Raw genomic sequence first — 22,684 nt, forward strand, 5'->3', positions numbered from 1 at the left:
GGGATGCCAAAGGATCAAATAGAAAAATAGACCATTTCATGGACCGAATCACAACAGGCATACATCTCTGCTCTACTTGTACATGGAATGCTGGTGGTTGGTGGGAAGCAGTGGTGTCACAATGTGTAGGTTCCCGTAGTGAGACGAAGGTGTGTCACAGCTCAGAACCCTTGGGGCTCTTTGAGTTGGGGATCGCGCTCCCCAGTCCCCTGGGTCATTAATCCTCTATCTCGCTTGATGTTTACAATGTCACAACTGACAACCATGTTTTTTTGGGGTGGCAGGTAGCCTAGGGGTTAGAGCATTGGGCCAGTAACTGAACGGTTTCTGGATTGAATCCCCGAGAGGATAAGGTAAAAATCTGTCGTTCTGCCCCTGAACAAGGCAGTTAACCAACTGTTCCCCGGTAGGCCGTCATTGTAAATAAGAATTTGTTCTTAACTGACTTGCCTAGTTAAGTAAAGGTAAAATAAAAAATAAATACAAATTATCCTAGAAGGCTGAGGGTTGTGGCTGAAAGTTGGGGGTGAGGGTTGGGGCTGAGAGCTGGGACTGAGTGTGGTGCTGAGAGCTGGGACTGAGGGTTGGGGGTGCAATTGGACATAAAGCCCCTAGCTTGACAAGCTATAAAATGTCAGGTGCTTTAATGCTTGCTTGGTAATTGTTGCCATAGCATTGCCTTTCACCTTCACACCTCTCAGAATGGGGGTACCAAACTTTGATATGATATCCCAAGAGTCCACAGAAACTGGAGTAAGCTTGGCTTTGACAGATCATTTTTGCAGGACAGCCACAAGCTTCAGTCTCCACATTTGAAGTGTCTGCCTACACACACACACGCACACACACACACACACACACACACACACACACACAAAATGCACAGCATGGTCTTAGTTCATTAGTCCAGAAATGTTGTTGCAAAGGGCCAAACATCGGTTCCCTGCCAGATGTTGTAAACTGTTGCTCTAAGATCAAGGTTCCCTTCCTCTCCTCTAAGAGTAAGGAGGAAAGAGTAAGGAGGAAAGAGTAAGGAGGAAGGTGTAGAGCATTTGGTGGAAGTTTTGTACGTCCTTTTTCTTCTGTTATTGTTTATGCCCTGATTATATGCATTTCATGCACAAACCAAGTTAGATATATTTTTTTCCCAGAGTATATTTTAATGATGAAAAATACCCAGTTAAAATTGCAGTTTTGATGACATACAGCATTTCAAAGTGAGCCAGTTTTCCATTCTGCCAAATGCACTTTTGACAATGTGCCTGTTTTTATAAGGTATTGACAGCATGGTTTTTAGTGCTCTTTCCCTTAGGACTTAACCAATTGGCTCTTTTTCTAGAACAAATAGTTTTGTTGTGAAACTGTAGAGAGATGTCAGCAGCATGGTGCTAGAAAAGGGGAAGTACTGGCTTTCATTATGCGGTCGTCTGATCAATTAGCTGGACTTTCACAGGCTCTGCTAAGAGGTTTTCTGTTGGATGTATGATTATGTCTCGAGTAAAGTCTTAACAAATTTCTGTCTGAATTTCTAATGACAGCCTCATGAGGCCTCACAGCCTCATGCTGTCCTCATGGTAGGTAGGTAGGTCTGTACCTGGCTGAGATGTGTTTTTCATTAGTTATTTGGTTCCAGGTCTCCAATATTGGGCTTTATGTGCAGGGGACCTGTAATATGACATCCTGGCTAGATCTAGCATTTCCTCTCCTTCCTATTCTTCCTAAATCTGTTCTCCTCTCACATTATGGGGGACAGGAGGCCCTTCAGATCAGCCTCCCACTGTGTGCGTGCTGAGGGAAAGGGACTCCTGCTGTCTCGGGGGGCGTGCGCACACACACACACACACACACACACACACACACACACACAAGAGGATGACGACATTGCCCACACATAACCCTCTTTGTACAAGGCAGAAAACAGTCCAGCACAAACACATACAGTGGAGGTGACCTGAGAGGAGATAACGTCAGAGCAGTTACGATAGCTCATAGACTGGACCCTGTGATAGCCATCTCTAGGAGGTGAGGTCTTGCATATGAAACTCCCTTAAGGACTACAGGCAGGGGCCCATCCAGGGGTTGAACACAGATTGTGTTTGCCTAACTAGTAAACTGATAAACACATTTACAGTTGAAGTCAGAAGTTTACATACATCTTAGCCCCAATAAGTTGAGAGCTCCTGGCAGAGCTGGTGTAACTGAGTCAGGTTTGTACGCCTCCTTGCTCGCACACGCTTTTTCAGTTCTGCACACACATTTTCTATAGGATTGAGTTCAGGGCTTTGTGATGGCCGCTCCAATACCTTGACTTTGTTGTCCTCAAGCCATTTTGCAACAACTTTGGAAGTGTACTTGGGGTCATTGTCCATTTGGATGACCCATTTGCAATCAAGCTTTAACTTCATGACTGATGTCTTGAGTTGTTGCTTCAATATATCCCTATAATTTTCCTCCCTCATGATGCCATCTATTTTGAAGTGCACCAGTCCCTCCTGCAACAAAGCACTCCCGCAACATGATGCTGCTACCCCCGTGCTTCACGGTTGGGATATTGTTCTTCGGATTGCAAACCTCCCTCTTTTTACTCTAAACATAATGATGGTCATTATGGCCAAACAGTTCTATTTTTGTTTCATCAGATCAGAGGACATTTCTCCAGAAAGTAAGATCGTTGTCCCCATGTGCAGTTGCAAACCGTAGTCTGGCTTTTCTATGGAGGTTTTGGAGCAGTGGCTTCTTCCTTGCTGAGCGGCTTTTCAGGTTATGTCGATATAGGGCTTGTTTTACTGTGGATATAAATACTTTTGTACCCGTTTCCTCCAGCATCTTCACAAGGTCCTTTGCTGTTGTTCTGGGACGGATTTTCACTTTTCGCACCAAAGTACGTTAATCTCTAGGAGACAGAACACGTCTCCTTCCTGAGCGGTATGTTGGCTGTGTGGTCCCATGGTGTTTAAACTTGCGTACTATTGTTTGTACAGATGAACATGGTACCTTCAGGCGTTTGGAAATTGCTCCCAAAGATGAACCAGACTTGGAGGTCTAAAAAAAAATTCTGAGGTCTTGGCTGATTTCTTTTGATTTTCCTATGATGTCAAGCAAAGAGGCACTGAGTTTGAATCTAGGCCTTGAAATACATCCGCAGGTACACCTCCAATTGACTAAAATGATGTCAATTAGCCTATCAGAAGCTTCTAAATCCATTTTCTGGAATTTTCCAAGCTGTTCAAAGGCATAGTCAACTTAGTGTATGTTAACTTCTGACCCACTGGAATTGTGATGCAGTGAATTATAAGTTAAATAATCTGTCTGTAAACAATTGTTGGAAAAATTACTTGTGTCATGCACAAAGTAGATTTGACTTTTGACCGACTTGCCAAAACTATAGTTTGTTAACATGAAATTTGTGGAGTGTTTGAAAAACGAGTTTTAATGACTCCAACCTAAACTTCCGACTTCAACTGTATTCAATGAAAGCCTGAAGGGTTTAACAAGAGATGTTGAGGTCTTTATTTTCAGACATACAGATCTCAATCAGAGATTACTTATAGAGTAAATGCTTGACCAAGTAGACAAACTCGACATGGGAGATTGTTTGTTAAATTGTCCTTATTCTGCAATAGGCTACAGCACAGTTTATATTCTATCAATGCATAATTTCCAATCCCCCATATATGTATTTTTTTGTAAATATACACTACCGTTCCAAAGTTTGGGGTCACTTAGAAATGTCCTTGTTTTTGAAAGAAAAGCAAATGTTTTGTCCATTAAAAGAACATCAAATTGATCAGAAATACAGTGTAGACATTGTTAATGTTGTAAATTACTATTGTAGCTGGAAACTGCAGATTTTTTATGGAATACAGTGCCTTGCGAAAGTATTCGGCCCCCTTGAACTTTGCGACCTTTTGCCACATTTCAGGCTTCAAACATAAACATATAAAACTGTATTTTTGTGAAGAATCAACAACAAGTGGGACACAATCATGAAGTGGAACGACATTTATTGGATATTTCAAACTTTTTTAACAAATCAAAAACTGAAAAATTGGGAATGCAAAATTATTCAGCCCCTTTACTTTCAGTGCAGCAAACTCTCTCCAGAAGTTCAGTGAGGATCTCTGAATGATCCAATGTTGACCTAAATGACTAATGATGATAAATACAATCCACCTGTGTGTAATCTGTCCATAGGACAACAATCAGTCGTATATTGCACAAATCTGGCTTTTATGGAAAAGTGGCAAGAAGAAAGCCATTTCTTAAAGATATCCATAAAAAGTGTAGTTTAAAGTTTGCCACAAGCCACCTGGGAGACACACCAAACATGTGGAAGAAGGTGCTCTGGTCAGATGAAACCAAAATTGAACTTTTTGGCAACAATGCAAAACGTTATGTTTGGCGTAAAAGCAACACAGCTCATCACCATGAACACACCATCCCCACTGTCAAACATGGTGGTGGCAGCATCATGGTTTGGGCCTGCTTTTCTTCAGCAGGGACAGGGAAGATGGTTAAAATTGATGGGAAGATGGATGGAGCCAAATACAGGACCATTCTGGAAGAAAACCTGATGGAGTCTGCAAAAGACCTGAGACTGGGACGGAGATTTGTCTTCCAACAAGACAATGATCCAAAACATAAAGCAAAATCTACAATGGAATGGTTCAATAATAAACATATCCAGGTGTTAGAATGGCCAAGTCAAAGTCCAGACCTGAATCCAATCGAGAATCTGTGGAAAGAACTGAAAACTGCTGTTCACAAATGCTCTCCATCCAACCTCACTGAGCTCGAGCTGTTTTGCAAGGAGGAATGGGAAAAAATGTCAGTCTCTCGATGTGCAAAACTGATAGAGACATACCCCAAGCGACTTACAGCTGTAATCGCAGCAAAAGGTTGCGCTACAAAGTATTAACTTAAGGGGGCTGAATAATTTTGCACGCCCAATTTTTCAGTTTTTGATTTGTTAAAAAAGTTTGAAATATCCAATAAATGTTGTTCCACTTCATGATTGTGTCCCACTTGTTGTTGATTCTTCACAAAAAAATACAGTTTTATATCTTTATGTTTGAAGCCTGAAATGTGGCAAAAGGTCGCAAAGTTCAAGGGGGCCGAATACTTTCGCAAGGCACTGTATTTACATAGGCCTACAGAGGCCCATTATCAGCAACCATCACTCCTGTGTTCCAATGGCACGTTGTGTTAGCCATTCCAAGTTTTACATTTTAAAAGGTTAATTGATCATTAGAAAGCTCTTTTGCAATTCTGTTAGCACAGATGAAAACTGTTGTCCTGATTAAAGAAGCAATAAAATTGTCCTTCTTTAGACTAGTTGAGTATCTGGAGCGTCAGCATTTGTGGGTTCGATTACAGGCTCAAAATGGCCAGAAACTAAGAACTTTCTTCTGAAACTCATCAGTCTATTCTTGTTCTGAGAAATGAATGCTATTCCGTCCAAGAAATTGCCAAGAAACTGAAGATCTGGTACAATGCTGTGTACTACTCACAGAACAGAAAAGCGCAAACTGTTTCTCTCCAGAATAGAAAGAGGAGTGGGAGGCCCCGGGGCACAACTGAGCAAGAGGACAAGTACATTATAGTGTCTAGTTTGAGAAACAAACGCCTCACAAGGCCTCAACTGGCAGCTTCATTAAATAGTACCCGCAAAACACCGGTCTCAACGTCAACAGTAAAGAGGTGACTCTGTGATGCTGGCCTTCTAGGCAGAGTTCCTCTGTTCTTTTCCCCATCTTAATCTTTTATTGGCCGGTCTGAGGTATGGCTTTTTCTTTGCAACTCTGTCTAGAAGGCCAGCATCCCGGAGTCGCCTCTTCACTGTCCGCTGTTGACGTTGAGACTGGTGTTTTGCAGGTACTATTTAATGAAGCTGCCAGTACATTTTAACAAACTGAAATATGACATTTCCATAAGCAATCTGACCCTTTACTCAGTACTTTGTTGAAACACCTTTGGCTGCGATTACCGTCTCAAGTCTTCTTGGGTATGATGCTACAAGCTTGGCTCACCTGTATTTGGGAAGTTTGTCCCATTCTTCTCTGCACATCCTCTCTATCAGGTTGGATGGGTATTGTCGCTGCACAGCTATTTTCAGTTCTCTCCAGAGATGTTTGATCGGGTTCAAGTCCGGGTTCTGACTGGGCCACTCAAGGACATTCAGAGTTTGTCCCGAAGCCACTCCTGCATTGTTTTGGCTGTGTGCTTAAGGTTGTTGTCCTTTTGGAAAGTGAACCTTCGCCCCAGTCTGTGGTCCTGAGCACTCTGGAGCAGATTTTCATCAAGGATCTCGCTGTACTTTGCTCTGTTCATCTTTCCCTTGATCCTGACAAGAAGTCTCCCAGTCCCTGCCACTGAAAAACATCCCCACAGCATGATGCTGCCACCATCATGCTTCACCGTAGGGATGGTGCCAGGTTTCCTCCAGACGTGATGCTTGGCATTCAGTTTCTATCTTGGTTTCATCAGACCAGAGAATCTTGTTTCGTATGGTCTGAGGGTCTTTAGGTGCCTTTTGACAAACTCCAAGTGGGCTGTCATGTGCCTTTTACTGAGGAGTGGCTTCCGTCTGGCCACTCTACCATAAAGGCCTGATTGGTGGAGTGCTGCAGAGATGGTTGTCCTTCTGGAAGGTTCTCCCATCTCCACAGAGGAACCCTGAAGCTCTGTCAGAGTGACCATCGGGTTCTTGGTCACCTCCCTGACCAAGGCCCTTCTCCAACGATTTCTCAGTTTGGCCAAGAAGAGTCTTGGTGGTTCCAAACTTCTTCCATTTAAGAATTATGGAGGACACTGTTTTCTTGGGGACCTTCAATGCTGCAGTAATGTACCCTTCCACGGATCTGTGCCTCGACACAATCCTGTCTCGGAGCTCTACGGACAATTCCTTTGACCGCATGGCTTGGTTTTTGCTCTGACATGCACTGTCAACTGTGGGACCTTATATAGACAGGTGTGTGCCTTTCCAAATCATGTCCAATAAATTGAATTTACCATAGGTGGACTCCAATCATGCACCTGAGCTCAAATTCAAGTCTCTTAGCAAGGAGTCTGAATACTTATGTAAATAAGATATTTCTGTTTTCTAAAATCCTGTTTTCATTAGTCATTATGGGGTATCGTGTGTAGATTGATGAGGATTTTTTTATTTTGTCCATTTTAGAATAAGGCTGTAACGTAACAAAGTGGAAAGAGTCAAGGGGTGTGAATACTTTCCGACTGCACTGTATATATTTCAGGAAATGTGCATCGTGAACTCGTACACATTGTTAATACGTAAATAGAATGCACTATTTCAGAAAGTGACCTACCTCTTGCATGTCAATTTCAGACTGGGTAGAATTGATGTTCGCAATCTCCTCATATCTGCAAGTTTAGCCAATGACATAACACCTTATTGACATCTGACTTGAACCAACCAATAAAAATACATAAACATTTAATACATAACAACCCTGTTACACACCTACAGCTGTATGGCTGTTTAATTTTAGTGATAATACAGAAGGTATGTGTATCTCTGGTTTGGCCTTGTAGGCTATAGAGCTGGATTAGGCATTTAGAAGAGCTTGGATTTCTCCTTGTTAGTTCTGCTACCTACTGTAGACAGACCATTGTCCGCTTTGCTCTGTTAATTACTCTGCCAATGTGACCCTGGCTCTGGCCTATCTTCATCACACCCCCATCAGAGATAACTTGGATATGCTTTTCTCCAGACAGATTGAAGTTTCCTGAGCCGTTACCAGAGTAATCCCTAATGACAAAATGAAAGTTCTGGCTACATGTCTGTAGCAGACACGTTTTCAATCTGCCAGATTCTCGGCGTGTCTCAGGCCAAGAGTAGAGCAGAGCTCAGGCTCAACATCTGCAACACATTATTGAGATGTTCCTGTGTTCTTCTCGAGTCTATCCTCCAGATTCATATTCAGCCATTTGGAGCCCAACGTTATTAATCTCTTATTAAGGTAAATAAAAGCTAGTTGAGTCAGAGTACATTTTTCAATGAGAGGTACTAATCATTTTCAACGCCTTCTCCTGCCCCGACAAGACCACAAGGCAAATTTCACTTCAATCTTGTTAAAAGTGAGGTTTTGTTTTGTTTTATTTTCACAGTAATGGAAAAATAACAAAATTGACAAAGTTAAAGATGTTTGGCTTGTTGCTCCATATCAGATGGATTTATTAGTCTACATGAAAATGACAAACAATGCTTTAAACAAACTTGTTGAAAAAAAAGCATGTGTTTACTAATTAAAGACAATAACCATGCTGGGCCCTGTTTCCTACAAGCATTTTAATACTAAATTAATTGTTAGAACCTTCGTAGGAGCATCGTTAAATGTCTGAGATGATTCCCAAAACCATCGTTATTAACGTTGCACTTGAAAACGCTCAAAATCCAACGCCTGGCTCAGACCATTCGTACAACTGTTAAGTGGGCTCCCGAGTGGTGCAGTGGTCTAAGACACTACATCTCAGTGCTAGAGGCATCCCTACAAACACCCTGGTTCCATTCCAGGCTGTATCACAGCGGTCTAAGACACTGCATCTCAGTGCTAGAGGCGTCACAACAGACCCTGGTTCGATTCCAGGTTGTAGCACAACTGGCCGTGATTTGGAGTCCCATAGGGCGGTGCACAATTGGCCCAGCATTGTCTGGGTTAGGGTTTGGCCGGGGTAGGCCGTCATTGTAAATAAGAGTTTGTTCTTAACTGATTTGCCTAGTTAAATAAAAGTTAAATAAATCATTAAAAGCTCATCATTAAATTATTTTTCGCCCTCAGAATATCTCCGCTAATCATAGAATCACATGATTTATCCATCTCTCTGTGACCGCCGATAACTTCAGAACAAAGTTGACTACAAATGCAAAGTTGCCAATGTCTTTGCAATTTATACAAACAAGAGACGTATAAAAGATGCTCCAAATGAAACCAAGTCATGGTAAAAATGGTTAGAATTATAGGAACTTAGCTAGTGCCATGCTCTTATGAACTGAACCACATACAGGATCACTACGATACATACGTAAGTACAATACTGTAGTGCTGGCCATCCAGTCACGTTTGCTCACGCACAACACGACAATCCCCAGAATGCAATACTGTAAAATACAATACACGATTACAATACAGGTGGATGATATTTTTGTATATGTATATTAGGATACCCATTAGCTGAAGTCAGTGGTGACAGCTAGTCTTACTTGTTGATGTGTGCAGAGGGTCCCTGGTTCGCGCCCGGGTATGGGCGAGGGGACGGTCTAAAGTTATACTGTTACACCGACACATGACGAAAATTACATTACAGACAAAATGCTTCACAATTTATTGCCATCCCCATCAGCGAACCACCCTCCTTCAGGCCATGGATGAGGCATGCAATGATTTCAATCCAGACCTATGTTAGACTTAGATTCACAAGGCCAATAGTTTTTTTCCCACGAGAATGAACATATTTTTCTGTGACTTTGATGAAAACCTATGGACAAATGATCAAGACAAGGCTCAAATTACTGCCTGCTAAACAATTTTTCTTTCTTTAATTTCTTTTGTTTTGATTACATTGTGAAAGATGCCTTCAATGATCACACCTTTGATCACACATGGGATAGAAATGATGGAAATGTGATGTTTAGTCATTTTTAATGGGTAGTGCTAGTGTAATACTTCATGTGAAAACAGTGTAATGTACTGTCATTTACAATACTGTAGCATACTACATTCAAAGGACAATTAACTGGTTGTTAAAAGAACTACCGTTATATTTATTTTTTGCTTTGGTACTATGTTCACAAGTATGTGTTGAATTTTCTAAACTTCAAACTGGTAACACTTGTAACACAGCCAGTCTTACATTCAAAACCTTTCACTGTGCATTCTTTTTGTTTGTAGACATCTCTCACCAAATATATGTTTAATGTGAAATATAATGAATACATTGGTTCTTTCTTTTTTGGGGGTGGGACTTTCTGGATTGTTTGCGTGTTGGTAATGTATTGTATTGATATTGTATCACCGCACTGTAGGAACTAGAAACATAAGCATGTCACTGCACCTGCTGTAACATCTGCTAATCTGTGTACACAAACAATGCATTTGAATTTGATTAGTTACATACAGTACATCTCTGAACTAGTCAATATCAGATTTTTTTTTTCAATATACTATGAATTTAAATCATATTAGTCATCATCATAGCAGTACTTTTGAGGATACAGTTGATCATATTTATGTTTCTAATTTACAGACATACGTTTTCATGATGTAGTTCTCATAATCTGTACTAGACAAGCGAGTTGGCATGTTAAATCTACAGGTTTACCAAACGGTTAGGTGATCATCAATTAAGAGCAATTAGGTTAAGTAATAGTACGAGTAGTAGTACTCTTTAACAAAAGAGAAAAGAATCATCAAAAGTCATGTGAGAATTGCATTGTGAAAGGTAATTACTTTATATGAACATGTATTGCAATGTGAAACATGTATTTCTAGATGAAACACTGATTAAGTTTGGTGAAAAAGTGACTGTATGATTTTGTGTGTTATACCTAATCAATTGAAAATGTGCTTAAAGTTTTGAAACAAGTGCTTTTTGAGTTTTGTACTAACAGTTGTGAAAATGTACAACATACTTGAGGAAATTGCACCAAAACAATAAAAATGTACAAGATGTAATTATGTTGTGTTTTGGTGATTAAACCAACGTGTGGTGAAAGATGTCTACAAACAAAATTAATGCACAAAACTAATACACTGAGTCAAGCCATCTCAACCTTATCTGTGGTCTATGAACCCCTCAGTATTCCTTGTCTAACCACCAGCCATGTCTCTCTCTCCTGCTGTGTGTGTGTGTGTGTGCGTGCGTTGTGCATGTGTATTTTTCAGTGGACGAGACACTGGTGAGACTGGTGAATGGATCAGGCCCTCACGAGGGGAGAGTGGAGGTGTTCCATGAGAGGCGCTGGGGAACGGTGTGTGACGACGTCTGGGACAAGAAGGACGGTGACGTGGTCTGCAGGATGCTTGGCTACACAGGGGCCTTCGAGATCCATAAAACAGGCCGGTTTGGACAAGGTAACCCAGCTAGCACATTTGGTTCCTTTGAAGTTGTGGGAATGTAAGTTGAGCTTTACTTTACTTTACTGACTTCATTGTCCCCATGGGGAAATTTTGTTGCAGTGTCATGTACACGTTTAAAGTGGCGTTTAAGTACAAAACAAATTGACAATACAACTTTCATAACAATTACAGTACATACCAATAAAAATAAACTAGCCTGCTGGCCTTACTGAGTTGATAGTTGATCAGCCCGAGCTATTTCGGAGGGATATCACACCTGGCACAAATGATTGTCTAGCTTTGTTTTTCCTGCCGAGGGGTGCCCTACATCTGCATCCAGAGGGGAGTAGTTCAAAGTCCAGGTACACGGGGTGGCTTGGGTCAAAAATGATTTGGATTTTGGGTCTAAAATGATTTAGATTTTTGGTTTCCCATTAGTTCTGAGAACTGAACGGTAAAACTGAAGGTTTTTAAACGTTCTGAGAACAGATGTAAATATGTTGCCTGTTCCTGGAACGTACATTTTTAGGTTGCAGGGAGGTTCTGATAACGTTTTACTATGGTCCCCTGAAAGTTTTCCCCTGAGGTTTTATTAACGTTCTGAGATTGGAAAAGATAGGTTACTTTGAGAATTTTGAATAACTTCCTTAAAAAACTTTCACTGAATGTTTCAATAAGACTTTATAACACTGCTAGATTAGTTTGAGTTAACTGTTTTGAACTCCAAACACAGATAGGACACATGGAAATTAATTAGGCATTAATCATGCAAAAACATTTCTTTATTATTGTGGCATGGCATCAGTGAGATTCAAACCTTTGATCTTCTGTTCTCTAACCATGGAATTAGCTCACTGTGCCACCAGGATGGAGCTAGCATCAGGAGTTGTAACATAAATTATTTTCTCATCGTTTCATTCTGAACAAAACCATTTTTCTTTTTGTTGTGTTCCACTGTTCCGACCTGCAAAATAAAGTTTTGAACTGGTTCGAATGCCAAAAATTATATTGTTCTTTCTGTTCCTTTTTAAACCTCTGAAATCATTTTTTTTTTTAAATTACATTAGCTCGAGATTAAATTACTTCACCAATCAGTGCAGATTGTGCAGCTTGCTATGGAGCGGGCAAGCTATAGTTATTTTAGCCTAAGCAGCCGATAGTGCCTGGGTGCTATCAGCTGCCTAAGCTATAGTTGTTTACGTGCACAATGGACCACCAAGTGTAGTGAGCGAGATGCGACTGAAATTTTGCAGGTGGGGAGAGAGTGAGAGAGTGGAGGAGGAGGCTTGGCTTGAAGTGCTGGGTATCTTGTCATGACATGCATTATCTGAATTAGGCCTACGAAGGAGAGGCTTCTATGGAGGAACTTTGAATGTCTTTGAACTTCCGAGAGCTAGCTAGCTAGCTAACTGCCTTGTGTGTGCAGAGAGGCACCAGAATTTAAAACAGTTAATAAATCCAATGTGAAACGTGATAACTATAATGCCCGTAACTAGCATTGGAAAAGGTCATCCATTCTTCTCCAATTATACATCTCTCCCTAATTTCTGAATCACGCTTGTAATTTCAGTAGGCTACAGTTGTCACGCCCTGACCGTAGATTGCTTTGTATGTTTCTATTTTTAGTTTGGTCAGGGTGTGATGTGGGTGGGTATTCTATGTTTTTGTTCTAGGTTTGTATTTCTATGTGTTTGGCCTGATATGGTTCCCAATCAGAGGCAGCTGTCAATCGTTGTCTCTGATTGAGAACCATACTTAGGCAGCCTGGTTTCGCCCTTGAGTTGTGGGTAGTTGTTTTCTGTCTCTGTGTTTGCACCAGACAGAACTGTTTCGTGCTGGTCTATTTTTTGTTATTTTGGTCTTATTTTGTTCTGAGTTTAATAAATATGAACACTTACCATGCCGCATATTGGTCCGATCCTTCCTACTCCTCCTCAGATGAAGAGGACAGCCGTTACAACAGTAGCTTAAGCTTTGGAGGGGGAGGGGCACGTTGCCTACACACGCACACGTACTGGCCAATATTTTCAGCTAGCAGGCAGACACTGGACTAAGTTTCTAAGTGACAGAGTGAGGACTTTGGCATAGGCACCATGTTGTGTTATTTGTGGGACAAAAACAATATGCCTGGAACGTAAAACAATGGCATTAACTAGTTACCATGCTTTTAAAATAATGGTTCTGTTCTGGAACAGTATAGATCACTTTCGTTCCCATTTCTGATTCTGTTCATCAAATGTTTTTGTTCATTTCAGGTTTTCTGTTCTGTTCCCAGAAACGGTTCCAACCCCTGGCTAGCATGCCATGTTTTTTTTACTCATACAAAGCAATTGATTTTAGTCTATTCAAACAGACCCCATTTCATAGGAAACAAGCTCTCATTCAGATCAGGGTCATTTAGTGGACCTGAACACACTTAACAAGATAGAGAATAGAGAGAGTTTTGTTGACGCTGAGAAAGGAATGTATATGTTTTTAAATAACATTCTTAGAACGTTCCTTGAACGTTACTAATGTTTTCTTGTGGTTTTTACATTTTACAGAAAGGTTTTTTCATGTTCATGAACATTACTCAAAATAGAACCATGAGGAAACTGACAGAAAACATTATGCTAAATACTAAAATTCCCATTGAAGAACGTTGTTTCTTAACGTTCTCAGAACAAATTGAGAACGGAACATTACTTTAAATAGAACCACGAGGAAACCTGGTGGAAACGTTATGCTTAAAATATTGAAATTCCCACAGGAGAATGTTGTTTCTTAATGTTCTCTGAACTATTTGAGAACATTATTTTAAATAGAACCATGAGGAAACCTGGTGGAAACATTATGCTTAAATATTGAAATTCCCACAGGAGAACATTGTTTCTTAATGTTCTCTGAACTATTTGAGAACATTCCCAATGTCAAGCCAGTTGGAGAACATTCATAGAACTGTAATGTAATCCAATGTAAACATGTTTGAACTTTTCGGAAACGTTCTGTTAACGTAATGAAATACCAAGAAAATAACGGTATTTTGTCAAGTTCCTTAAATGCTCCAAAGCCAAACTACTATCCTGCACAATTCCCAGAACGTTGTGGGAAGGTTGTATGCAAAATAACCATAGGACAACCACACTCTCACCAAGCTCTAAGAAACATATGGTTCTCAGAACATTATGTGCTAGCTGGGAAGCCACTTTGCAGTTTATCTCCATCTAGTTAGGAACTAACTACAGTACAGACTGTGATAAATGTGTTTCAGGGTGTTGGATTATGATTTTTATCATTTGTTTTTGTAATTGTACTTTTTTATGGTGGGTATTAGTGCACACAGCAGTAGAATACTACTGAGATTCATATAAGTTTATATGGAAAAATCATAGGAGCCAGATGCCATCAAAAAAGTCCCAGTGGTAATATCTGTTTCCTCTATGACCTTTTTTCAACAACTACCATTACATCACACACACACACACACACACACACACACACACACACACACACACACACACACACACACACACACACACACACACACACACACACACACACACACACACACACACACACACACACACACACACACCTCTGTTAGGTCCAATCAACATATTATGGTGTATTAATATTATTTGTTTCTGGGAATACTTATTCCAAGAGCCATGCTTTAAAATGTATTATAATTCACATTGGCTTTTGAGGGCGTATGTTATTTGAGGACGAATGAAACAATTGTAAATGTGTCTTTCATAGACCCCATTTGTGAGGCTAAGTTTTCTTTTCAAGTTTGCTTCATGTTCATGCTGCACTCAAGATGTTTCAGTTATTCAATGTAATGTAGTTGGTTGTGCTACGACTCAATGTAATGTAGTTGGTTGTGCTACGAGTCGGCACGTTAGCACTTTATGGTGCTAAATGTGGTAGAAAGACCTTTGAGCAGAACTCTGATCATACACACTGTGTTTGCCAACATTCGAAGGGAAAATATTGCTCACACCTAAAGTTCAAAATGTTTCTGTGAACAAACGAATAGAGTAGATAGACAATAGGCCAGGCCTTCGTGATTGTGGTCCGTCCTCGACAATACCGTTGGTCATAAAGTATATGGAAAACAATATGGTATGATATTTACTTACACATCCTGTTCTTAAACATGAGAGGGACAGGACTCATTTGAACATTAGGGATAATACTTCTTTGGAGCCAAGACACACAACGATAGATAACATTGCTGAAATTGAGACATTACTACCAAACAACACAAAGAATTCTCATTACAGACTTCTATTTGTACGCTATATCAGACCAGCACTGACGTTAAATAGTTTTGATGGTCTAGTCTGCTGGCTCCAACTAGAGCAGGATATATTGATGTTATATTGGCCTCTAATGGTCTTTCATCAAGTCTGTCTATGAATCCTCTCACCCCGTACACAGCCTCTGATTGGTCTATGGAAGGAAGCCCTCATGCATATCTGTAAACTCTCATCATAGAGTAAAATAAATGAACGTCTGATTCAGGTTTATAAAAACCATATTGTGCTTTTTGTGCTTGTTATTTTGTCAGCATTCAAATATAACCCTGATGAAACCTGATTCAAATGTGGAGTAAGACAGACATGCTTATGCTAATGTAACTTTGTGGGAACCTTTGTTGGGACAGAGACATTCATATGACATATTGCATCTTAGAAACATATATTATGTGGATTGGTTTGATATACTGTTTATCTGTGCGGTTTTCTTGCATGTATATTAGACCTTGTTGTTATAGATCAAACCAAGTTGGGTTATGTTAGGCATATATTTAAGATCCTATGTCTTTGAATTATGTTAGTGAACTTATCAAACCTGCTTATTTAGCAAGTAAAGTCATTTAGATCCCAAAAAGAGCACAGTGGTAGAACAATAGACAGAGTGTAAAACCATCCAGCCCTCAAGCACACAAATGCATTCCCATCAGATTTACATACTGATTGATGACGTGACCTTTCTTCTCAAAGCGCATGATGAATTCATTGTCCCAAGTCTACCATTGTAACTCCAAACTCATCATGAACAATGGAATTCCTAAGGTGCCTTTATACATTGTATATTCATTTTGCACATCATTCTTCAGACAGCAACAATTCATTAAGCCATCCCGGAGATCTTGACTGGGTCTTGAAATAATTTTAATTTGGATCAAGAAGCAGGCCCTGGGGGGTGTTGTCATGTTTGTTTGTCGGCCTCCCAGCTCTGTCTTCAATGTAATTGATACAACAATAAACCCAGTTTCAGACAGAGGTTCCATGCCGGAGGTCCCCTCTGGTGGTGCTTAGCTACCCTAGCTGATGCCTGTGGACGGGAGAAAGGAGAGGCTTGCTCCAGTCTCCAGAACTTCTGTGTTTGTGGAGACACGGCGTGCTCTCATCCCTCTGCCAGATATCTGCCTCACATTAACGCTTCCAAGAGCTCTCAGAGGAGACTCGTGTGATGAATTACTCAGCAGACTGAGGGGCTAGGAGAGATAGGAGAGGAGCCTGAGTATGGCCAGACTAGTCTCTGCTATCACAGTATCTTCACTTGAGATAAAGGCTATGATTTGAGAGAAAGAATAGAACATCAGAGACTGATACTTGGCTGGCCCCATGCAACTCTCTTTTTAACATCAGCTATCAGAGCAGCTAACCGATCACTGTACATAGCCAATCTGTAAATAGCACACCCAACTACCTCACCCCCATATTATTACTTGCTGTTTTGCACCCCAGTATCTCAACTTGCACATCATCATCTGCACGTCTATCACTCCAGTATTAATGCTAAATTGTAATTATTTTGCCTCTATGGCCTATTTATTGCCTACCTCCCTACTCTTCTACATTTGCACACACTGTACATATATTATTTATATTGTGTTATTAACTGTACGTGTGTTTATGTGTAACTCTGTGTTGTTTGATTTTGTCACACTGCTTTGCTTTATCTTGGCCAGGTCGCAGTTGTAAATGAAAACTTAAAAAAAATATGAAAAATGTCTTTGAAAAAATCCTCTAAATCCCTCCTTTATAATCTCAGTTGAAAACCATATGTTTCTGTAAGTACTGGAGTGACCTGCACTGTCAGGTAAATCTTGACTAAAGTGTTTCCTCTCTCTCTATCTCTATCTCTGTCTCTAATATATTGCCCTGTCTCTTTCTACAGGTACTGGGCTCATCTGGATGGATGATGTGGCCTGTGTTGGGAATGAGGACACCATCCACCAGTGCAAGTTCTCAGGCTGGGGCAAGACTAACTGTGGGCACGTGGAGGATGCGGGGGTGACATGCAACACCTAACACCCACCATTTTAACTCCCACTGAGTTCAGTTCTAAACTGCAGAGTTAAATTGCAGATGACAGGCAGCGTGAGGCAGAGCAGAGGGGCTGCATTCTGACGCCCTACACCTACTGACTGCTGTGGGCAACTGATTTGACTTCAGACCCCTTTAGGGCCTCATGGCCGACTTTGTCTAAGTAAAGTATGTTTAACAATAGCTGAACTAGATTCAGTGCCTATAAAGGACCAACTTAAAAAATGGTCAGTCACAAATGTTTGTCCAATTGTTGACAGATGACGCGATTACAAAGAAAAGAAAGGGAACTAATGCCATTTGAAATAGGTGTATGGCTTGGCCCCAGTACGATTGATTGGCTTGTGTCTGTCGATTTCAACATTTCTGTCTGTGGAAGCAAGCATTGTTTTTTTTATCATCATGACTTAGAGTCTCTCTCTCTCTCTCTCTCTCTCTCTTTCATTATTCTCCCTTCAACTGGCTAATTTTGATTATGTTAGAGTGCAGCCAAAAATGCCTATTTCTTCATCGACAATTGCAGGGGCGGTTTGGAGACGTAACGGTTGGTTTATGTATGGAAACCAGGACTAAAGTAAGACAAATTACAGCCCTAGATGGCTTTTTATATTTTGGGAACATTTTTATGCAATTGTAAAACATGCACAACGACTTGAGGTTTATCACAGGAAAGGAAACAGGGAAATATAGATTATTGTGTGAAATAAGCAAAACCAAACGCTGATGTAATACACTTTCAAATGTAAATCAAGTGTTTCCATGAGCATGATATCTTTTATCATAGATTTCTGTAGATGAGCCTAGACAAATATTGCTTTGGGATAAGCAAAGATATGTGCTGAGGTCCTGAGGACTAGGTTTGATATACTTTGAGACACATAAATCTGGACTATCTCTCAGTTTTTCATTTGAAGCGTGGAAGCAGCTCCCCTTTAGACATGGTCCTCACTTTCATCCACTGAGGTTCATATTCCGACAAGTGCTATTGAGGTGTTATAGAGTGCCATAGAGCAGTGGAGGTTGGTGGGAGGAGCTATAGGAGGACGGGATCATTGTAATGGTTGGAATGGAATAAATGGAGTGGTATCGAAGAGGTCAAACATATGGAAACCACATTTTTGACATTTTTGACACATTTTTGACATTCCTTTATACCATTCCAGCCATTACAACGAGCCCATAGCTCCTCCCACCAGCCTCCAGTGCTATAGAGTGCTATAGAGTTTTCTGGTTCGAATACCTGAGCCGACAAGGTGAAAAATCTGTAGATGTTCCCTTGAGCAAGGCACTTGACCTTAATTTGCTCCAGGGGAGCCGTACTACTATTGCGGATCCTGTAAAACAACACATTTCACTGCACCTTTCTGGTGTATGTGACTACTGTCAAAGATAACACCTTACCCTCTTTGTATATTTTCATTCAGATTGGTAATGCTTCCCTCTTGGGAAAGAAACTATAAACAAATATTTTCTATTGGAATTCTTCAGAATTATTTTCACAGAAAGAAATTATTCTGGTTTTGTAGAAATACATATTCCTGCAGTATGTGATCATTACTATTATAATCCACTCTCAAATATTCAACTAGGGTGCAGTTAGTCTGTGAACATAGAGGTAATTGTTGCATGGATCTTCAACTGTTCTGTAAATTCATCAGTCATGCAATGCCTTTTCAAGTACAAGGGAGCAGCCTGCACACAATTTTGATTTGTATAACAGGGACCACAAACCCAAGTTCCCACTTTAGGAACATACTATCAAATACCAGGATGCTATAATTGCCACAGAATGTGAAGTCGAGATTGGTTGATTTATTATACCATGGTACCCCTGTAACTCTAACCAACACTTTTATTGGACAAGATTTAATAAAGGACTTTTGAGGAGTGTAAATATCTGTTTATCGATTGTGCTGGTCATAACACCCGGCCCACATGAAAAAATACTACAGTTTACTATAGAATACTACAGCACTTACTATAAAATTCTGCAGTAAACTGTAATACTGTAAAATACTATACTACACTGTAGCATCCCTCGATCATGTGTGGTAGTACTTACTAGAGAACGTTGGAATATACCGTAGAATACTATAGTAAATACTACAGTATTATCTGCAAAGAAAACACTGTAGTAATTACAACAGTAATGTCCGCAAAAACACTACAGTCGGCAAAAACACTAAACTTTTTAAAACTATATTAAATACTACAATATTTAATTAGCATATACACTGCCCATTCCCCTCGGTTGTCACTAGTTACCACAGCCGCATAGCATTTTAAGCCCCGCCTATTTCTACAACTTATCTTCTTAAAATGTGATTTTAAACCCAACCGTAACTTTAACCCTAACCTTAAATACACTGCTAACCTTATACCTACCTTAAATTTAGATGAAGAATCTTTTTTTTTTCATCCATTTTTTATGTTATAGCCAATTTAGACTTTGTGGGTATGGTAACTAGTGGAAAACATTCCCTTCCCCCATATTCCAATTTGTTCCACCCACAAGTGAGAAACCTACATGCCAAGTATAGACCATATATTGTGTTACCCACAGATGATAGAAAAGAGCAGAAGTGCTGAATTATCTGTTTAGACCCCCAGTCTCAACTACATACAGGTAATTGAAAACATGATATTTTTAGTACTTGTCCAGTAGATTTCCTCAAGGACAAAGCCTCCACTTATGTCAAATATAATAAAACAAAAACATTATAGTAAGTACTACAGTAATCTCTTTAAAAAAACACTACATTAAAAACTGTAGTATATACACTAGTTTTATTTTACTACAATAATTATACGATAGTTAACTGTGAATATACAGTATACCACAGTAAATACTACAGTGAATATTACAGTAAAGTCTGCAAAACACTACAGTGAATACTATAGTATTTATACCATAGTATAGTATTTTTTCATGTAATTTGAAATGTTTAAATAAATACAGTGAATATGTGACAATATGTCATATGTTCATTAGATAATACTACTATTTCTTGCTGATAAAAAAAAGATAATGTACTGTTGAAAGAATAAAATGGTATTAATTTGTTTGTGTGGACATTAATTTTTATTAAAATGAGGTTAGAGGCAATTCAGTAGAAAGCTAGGTAATCCTATCTCATACTATAGTTACAGTAGGGTTTCCCAAACTTGATCCTCGGGACCTCAAGGGTTTTTGCCCTAACAGTACACAGCTGATTCAAATTATCAACAATTGATGATTATTTTAATTAACTGTATAGTCCAACGGCAAAGCCAAAACGTGCACCCTTTGGGGTCCCGAAGACCGTGTTTGTGAAACCCTGCTGTAGCTACATCAAGAAAACAGGTGAAGATGGAGAGAGGAAGTTGGGCATGGCATCTCTGGATTGACAACTGAGAAACAATTACGTTAAAAGTGATTCCACATGGAGGACGGATATAGAAATGACTGCTGGAGAATCACCTGATCACTTCAACATATGGTGAGCCTAGGGCAGGGGAAGGAAACAGTGTTCCTGGAGTGCTGCAGGTACTGCAGGATTTTGTTCCAAATAGACACTACACCTGATCAACTGAGCTAATTGATCAGTTCAGTGATTGCCTAAATTGAACACACCTGGTTTCAGGTCAGTTACATAATAAACATGAAGTCCCTGCGGCACTCCAGGACTAGGGTTGCCTACCTAGAACAAAGACCTTGAATCACGAGTGAGGGGAAGATGCGTTTAATCAACATGTTTGAACTTTTATTGGGGGATTTTTTTATTTTAAAATAAAAAAATATATATTGTATGCAGGTAATAGCATTTATTGGGGGATTTTTGTGTTTTTTTTATTTTAAAATTAAAAAATATATATTGTATGCAGGTAATAGCACTTATTCATTTTATCATATCAAATGTTTGGGTCTTTGGTACACCGAGGTTCTTACACTCTGATTGTGGGAGTCTTTAGCATCTGGAACTGTATCAATCTATTTTCTACCCTCAGTTTTATGTCAAACACAGACAAACAACACCGAGTTGTTTATTTGAGGTATGACATGAGGACAATATTTGTTAAGGGATATTTCAGTGGAATTCACAGATGGACAAAGGAACCATTTGACTCTTATCCTCTATTGTACCCACAAGGCCTCTCTGGCGTCAACATCCATGACTGTCCCATTGAGTCAGCTCTGTATGAGAATTTGAAATGACAATCTGTGAATCTATTTACAGGGATTTTGTGCAAGGGGTAGTGGGCTCAACAACTATCTCTTCAGTTCATTTATGGAAAGAAACCACATTGTTCAGAGCAGACTCACATCACATAACTCTGAGAGAAAGGGCAGTTCCAGCAATCAGCACTACTTGACGTGTAACTTTAAAAAATGAGTATATTCCAAGGCTGCACTTCGAACTGCTACCCCAGAGCCCTCCAGAACTCCCCCATATTCCCATGAGTATTCTGGACAGGATCAACACTATAAGAAAGATTTGACAGCCGCTGTTTGCTATTGTAAACTAGCAAGAGTTATCGGTGGCCTTTGGCCTGGATTTCCTGAACAGTCTTCCATCTCCTGTGTCTGAATGCTCAGATGAAGCTGCTGTTGGAACACGCACATTCTGTTGACATGTCCATATACAGAATTGATTAACATATGCACACTGGATATGATCCAAATTAAAGTTAAACAATAAGCAAGAAATTGTCAAAATGCAGTTGATTATTCAAGTAAAACCATGGACAAATAAACCATGTATGCAGAACAACATTTGACATTGAAAACATGCATGAAGTGATTAAATTGTGGATTTCCCCAATTCCACCCAATTTGAGCAGAGCTGAGGACAGCTCTTTCTTCCCCTCCAGAGCCCACACTGAGGTTTGACCAAGGAACACATATGTCTATAAAAACAACCAAAACATGTAGCAACAATGCACTGTCTTCATATTAAACTATGTTTCTACAATATAGTGCTGAATGAAAGAGGGAAAACAACTAGGGTATTGAAATGGTTCCCACCTGTGATTAAACAGAATGCAGTACCACCTGGAAGGGCAGTATGGCTGGGGCATGGTCTGCCCATTGCTATGGGGATGTCGTGTAGCTATGAACATGTGGAGAAACTGGGTAAGACACGTGTGCCTCAACTGTGCTTGGGATCATTTCAGACACACATGCAGGCTGCAGCAGACATCTGCTCAAATGAGGCTGGTTAAATAACAAATTAAACAGGGGATTTGTCCCTTGATCTGCAGAAAATCTGGATATCTGTTCTGCCACTAGAGTCCAGGGTTTGGGCC

At 39.9% G+C, this 22,684-nt stretch overlaps 1 protein-coding gene across 1 annotated transcript in view; it reads left to right on the forward strand.

Moving 5' to 3' along the window:
* LOC110529613 (scavenger receptor class A member 5) overlaps nucleotides 1-20,459 on the forward strand; it is an 84,533-nt gene extending 64,074 nt beyond the window's left edge. The window contains exons 8-9 of the mRNA XM_021611970.2: nucleotides 10,905-11,093; nucleotides 17,250-20,459. Coding sequence (XP_021467645.1) covers nucleotides 10,905-11,093; nucleotides 17,250-17,383 — 323 coding nt within the window. The 3' untranslated portion in view covers nucleotides 17,384-20,459. The remainder of the gene's footprint in view (nucleotides 1-10,904; nucleotides 11,094-17,249) is intronic.
* Nucleotides 20,460-22,684: the final 2,225 nt, after the last annotated feature.

Source organism: Oncorhynchus mykiss, chromosome 8 (genome assembly GCF_013265735.2).
Source record: "Oncorhynchus mykiss isolate Arlee chromosome 8, USDA_OmykA_1.1, whole genome shotgun sequence".
In the NCBI taxonomy this organism is placed as follows: Eukaryota; Metazoa; Chordata; class Actinopteri; order Salmoniformes; family Salmonidae; genus Oncorhynchus; species Oncorhynchus mykiss.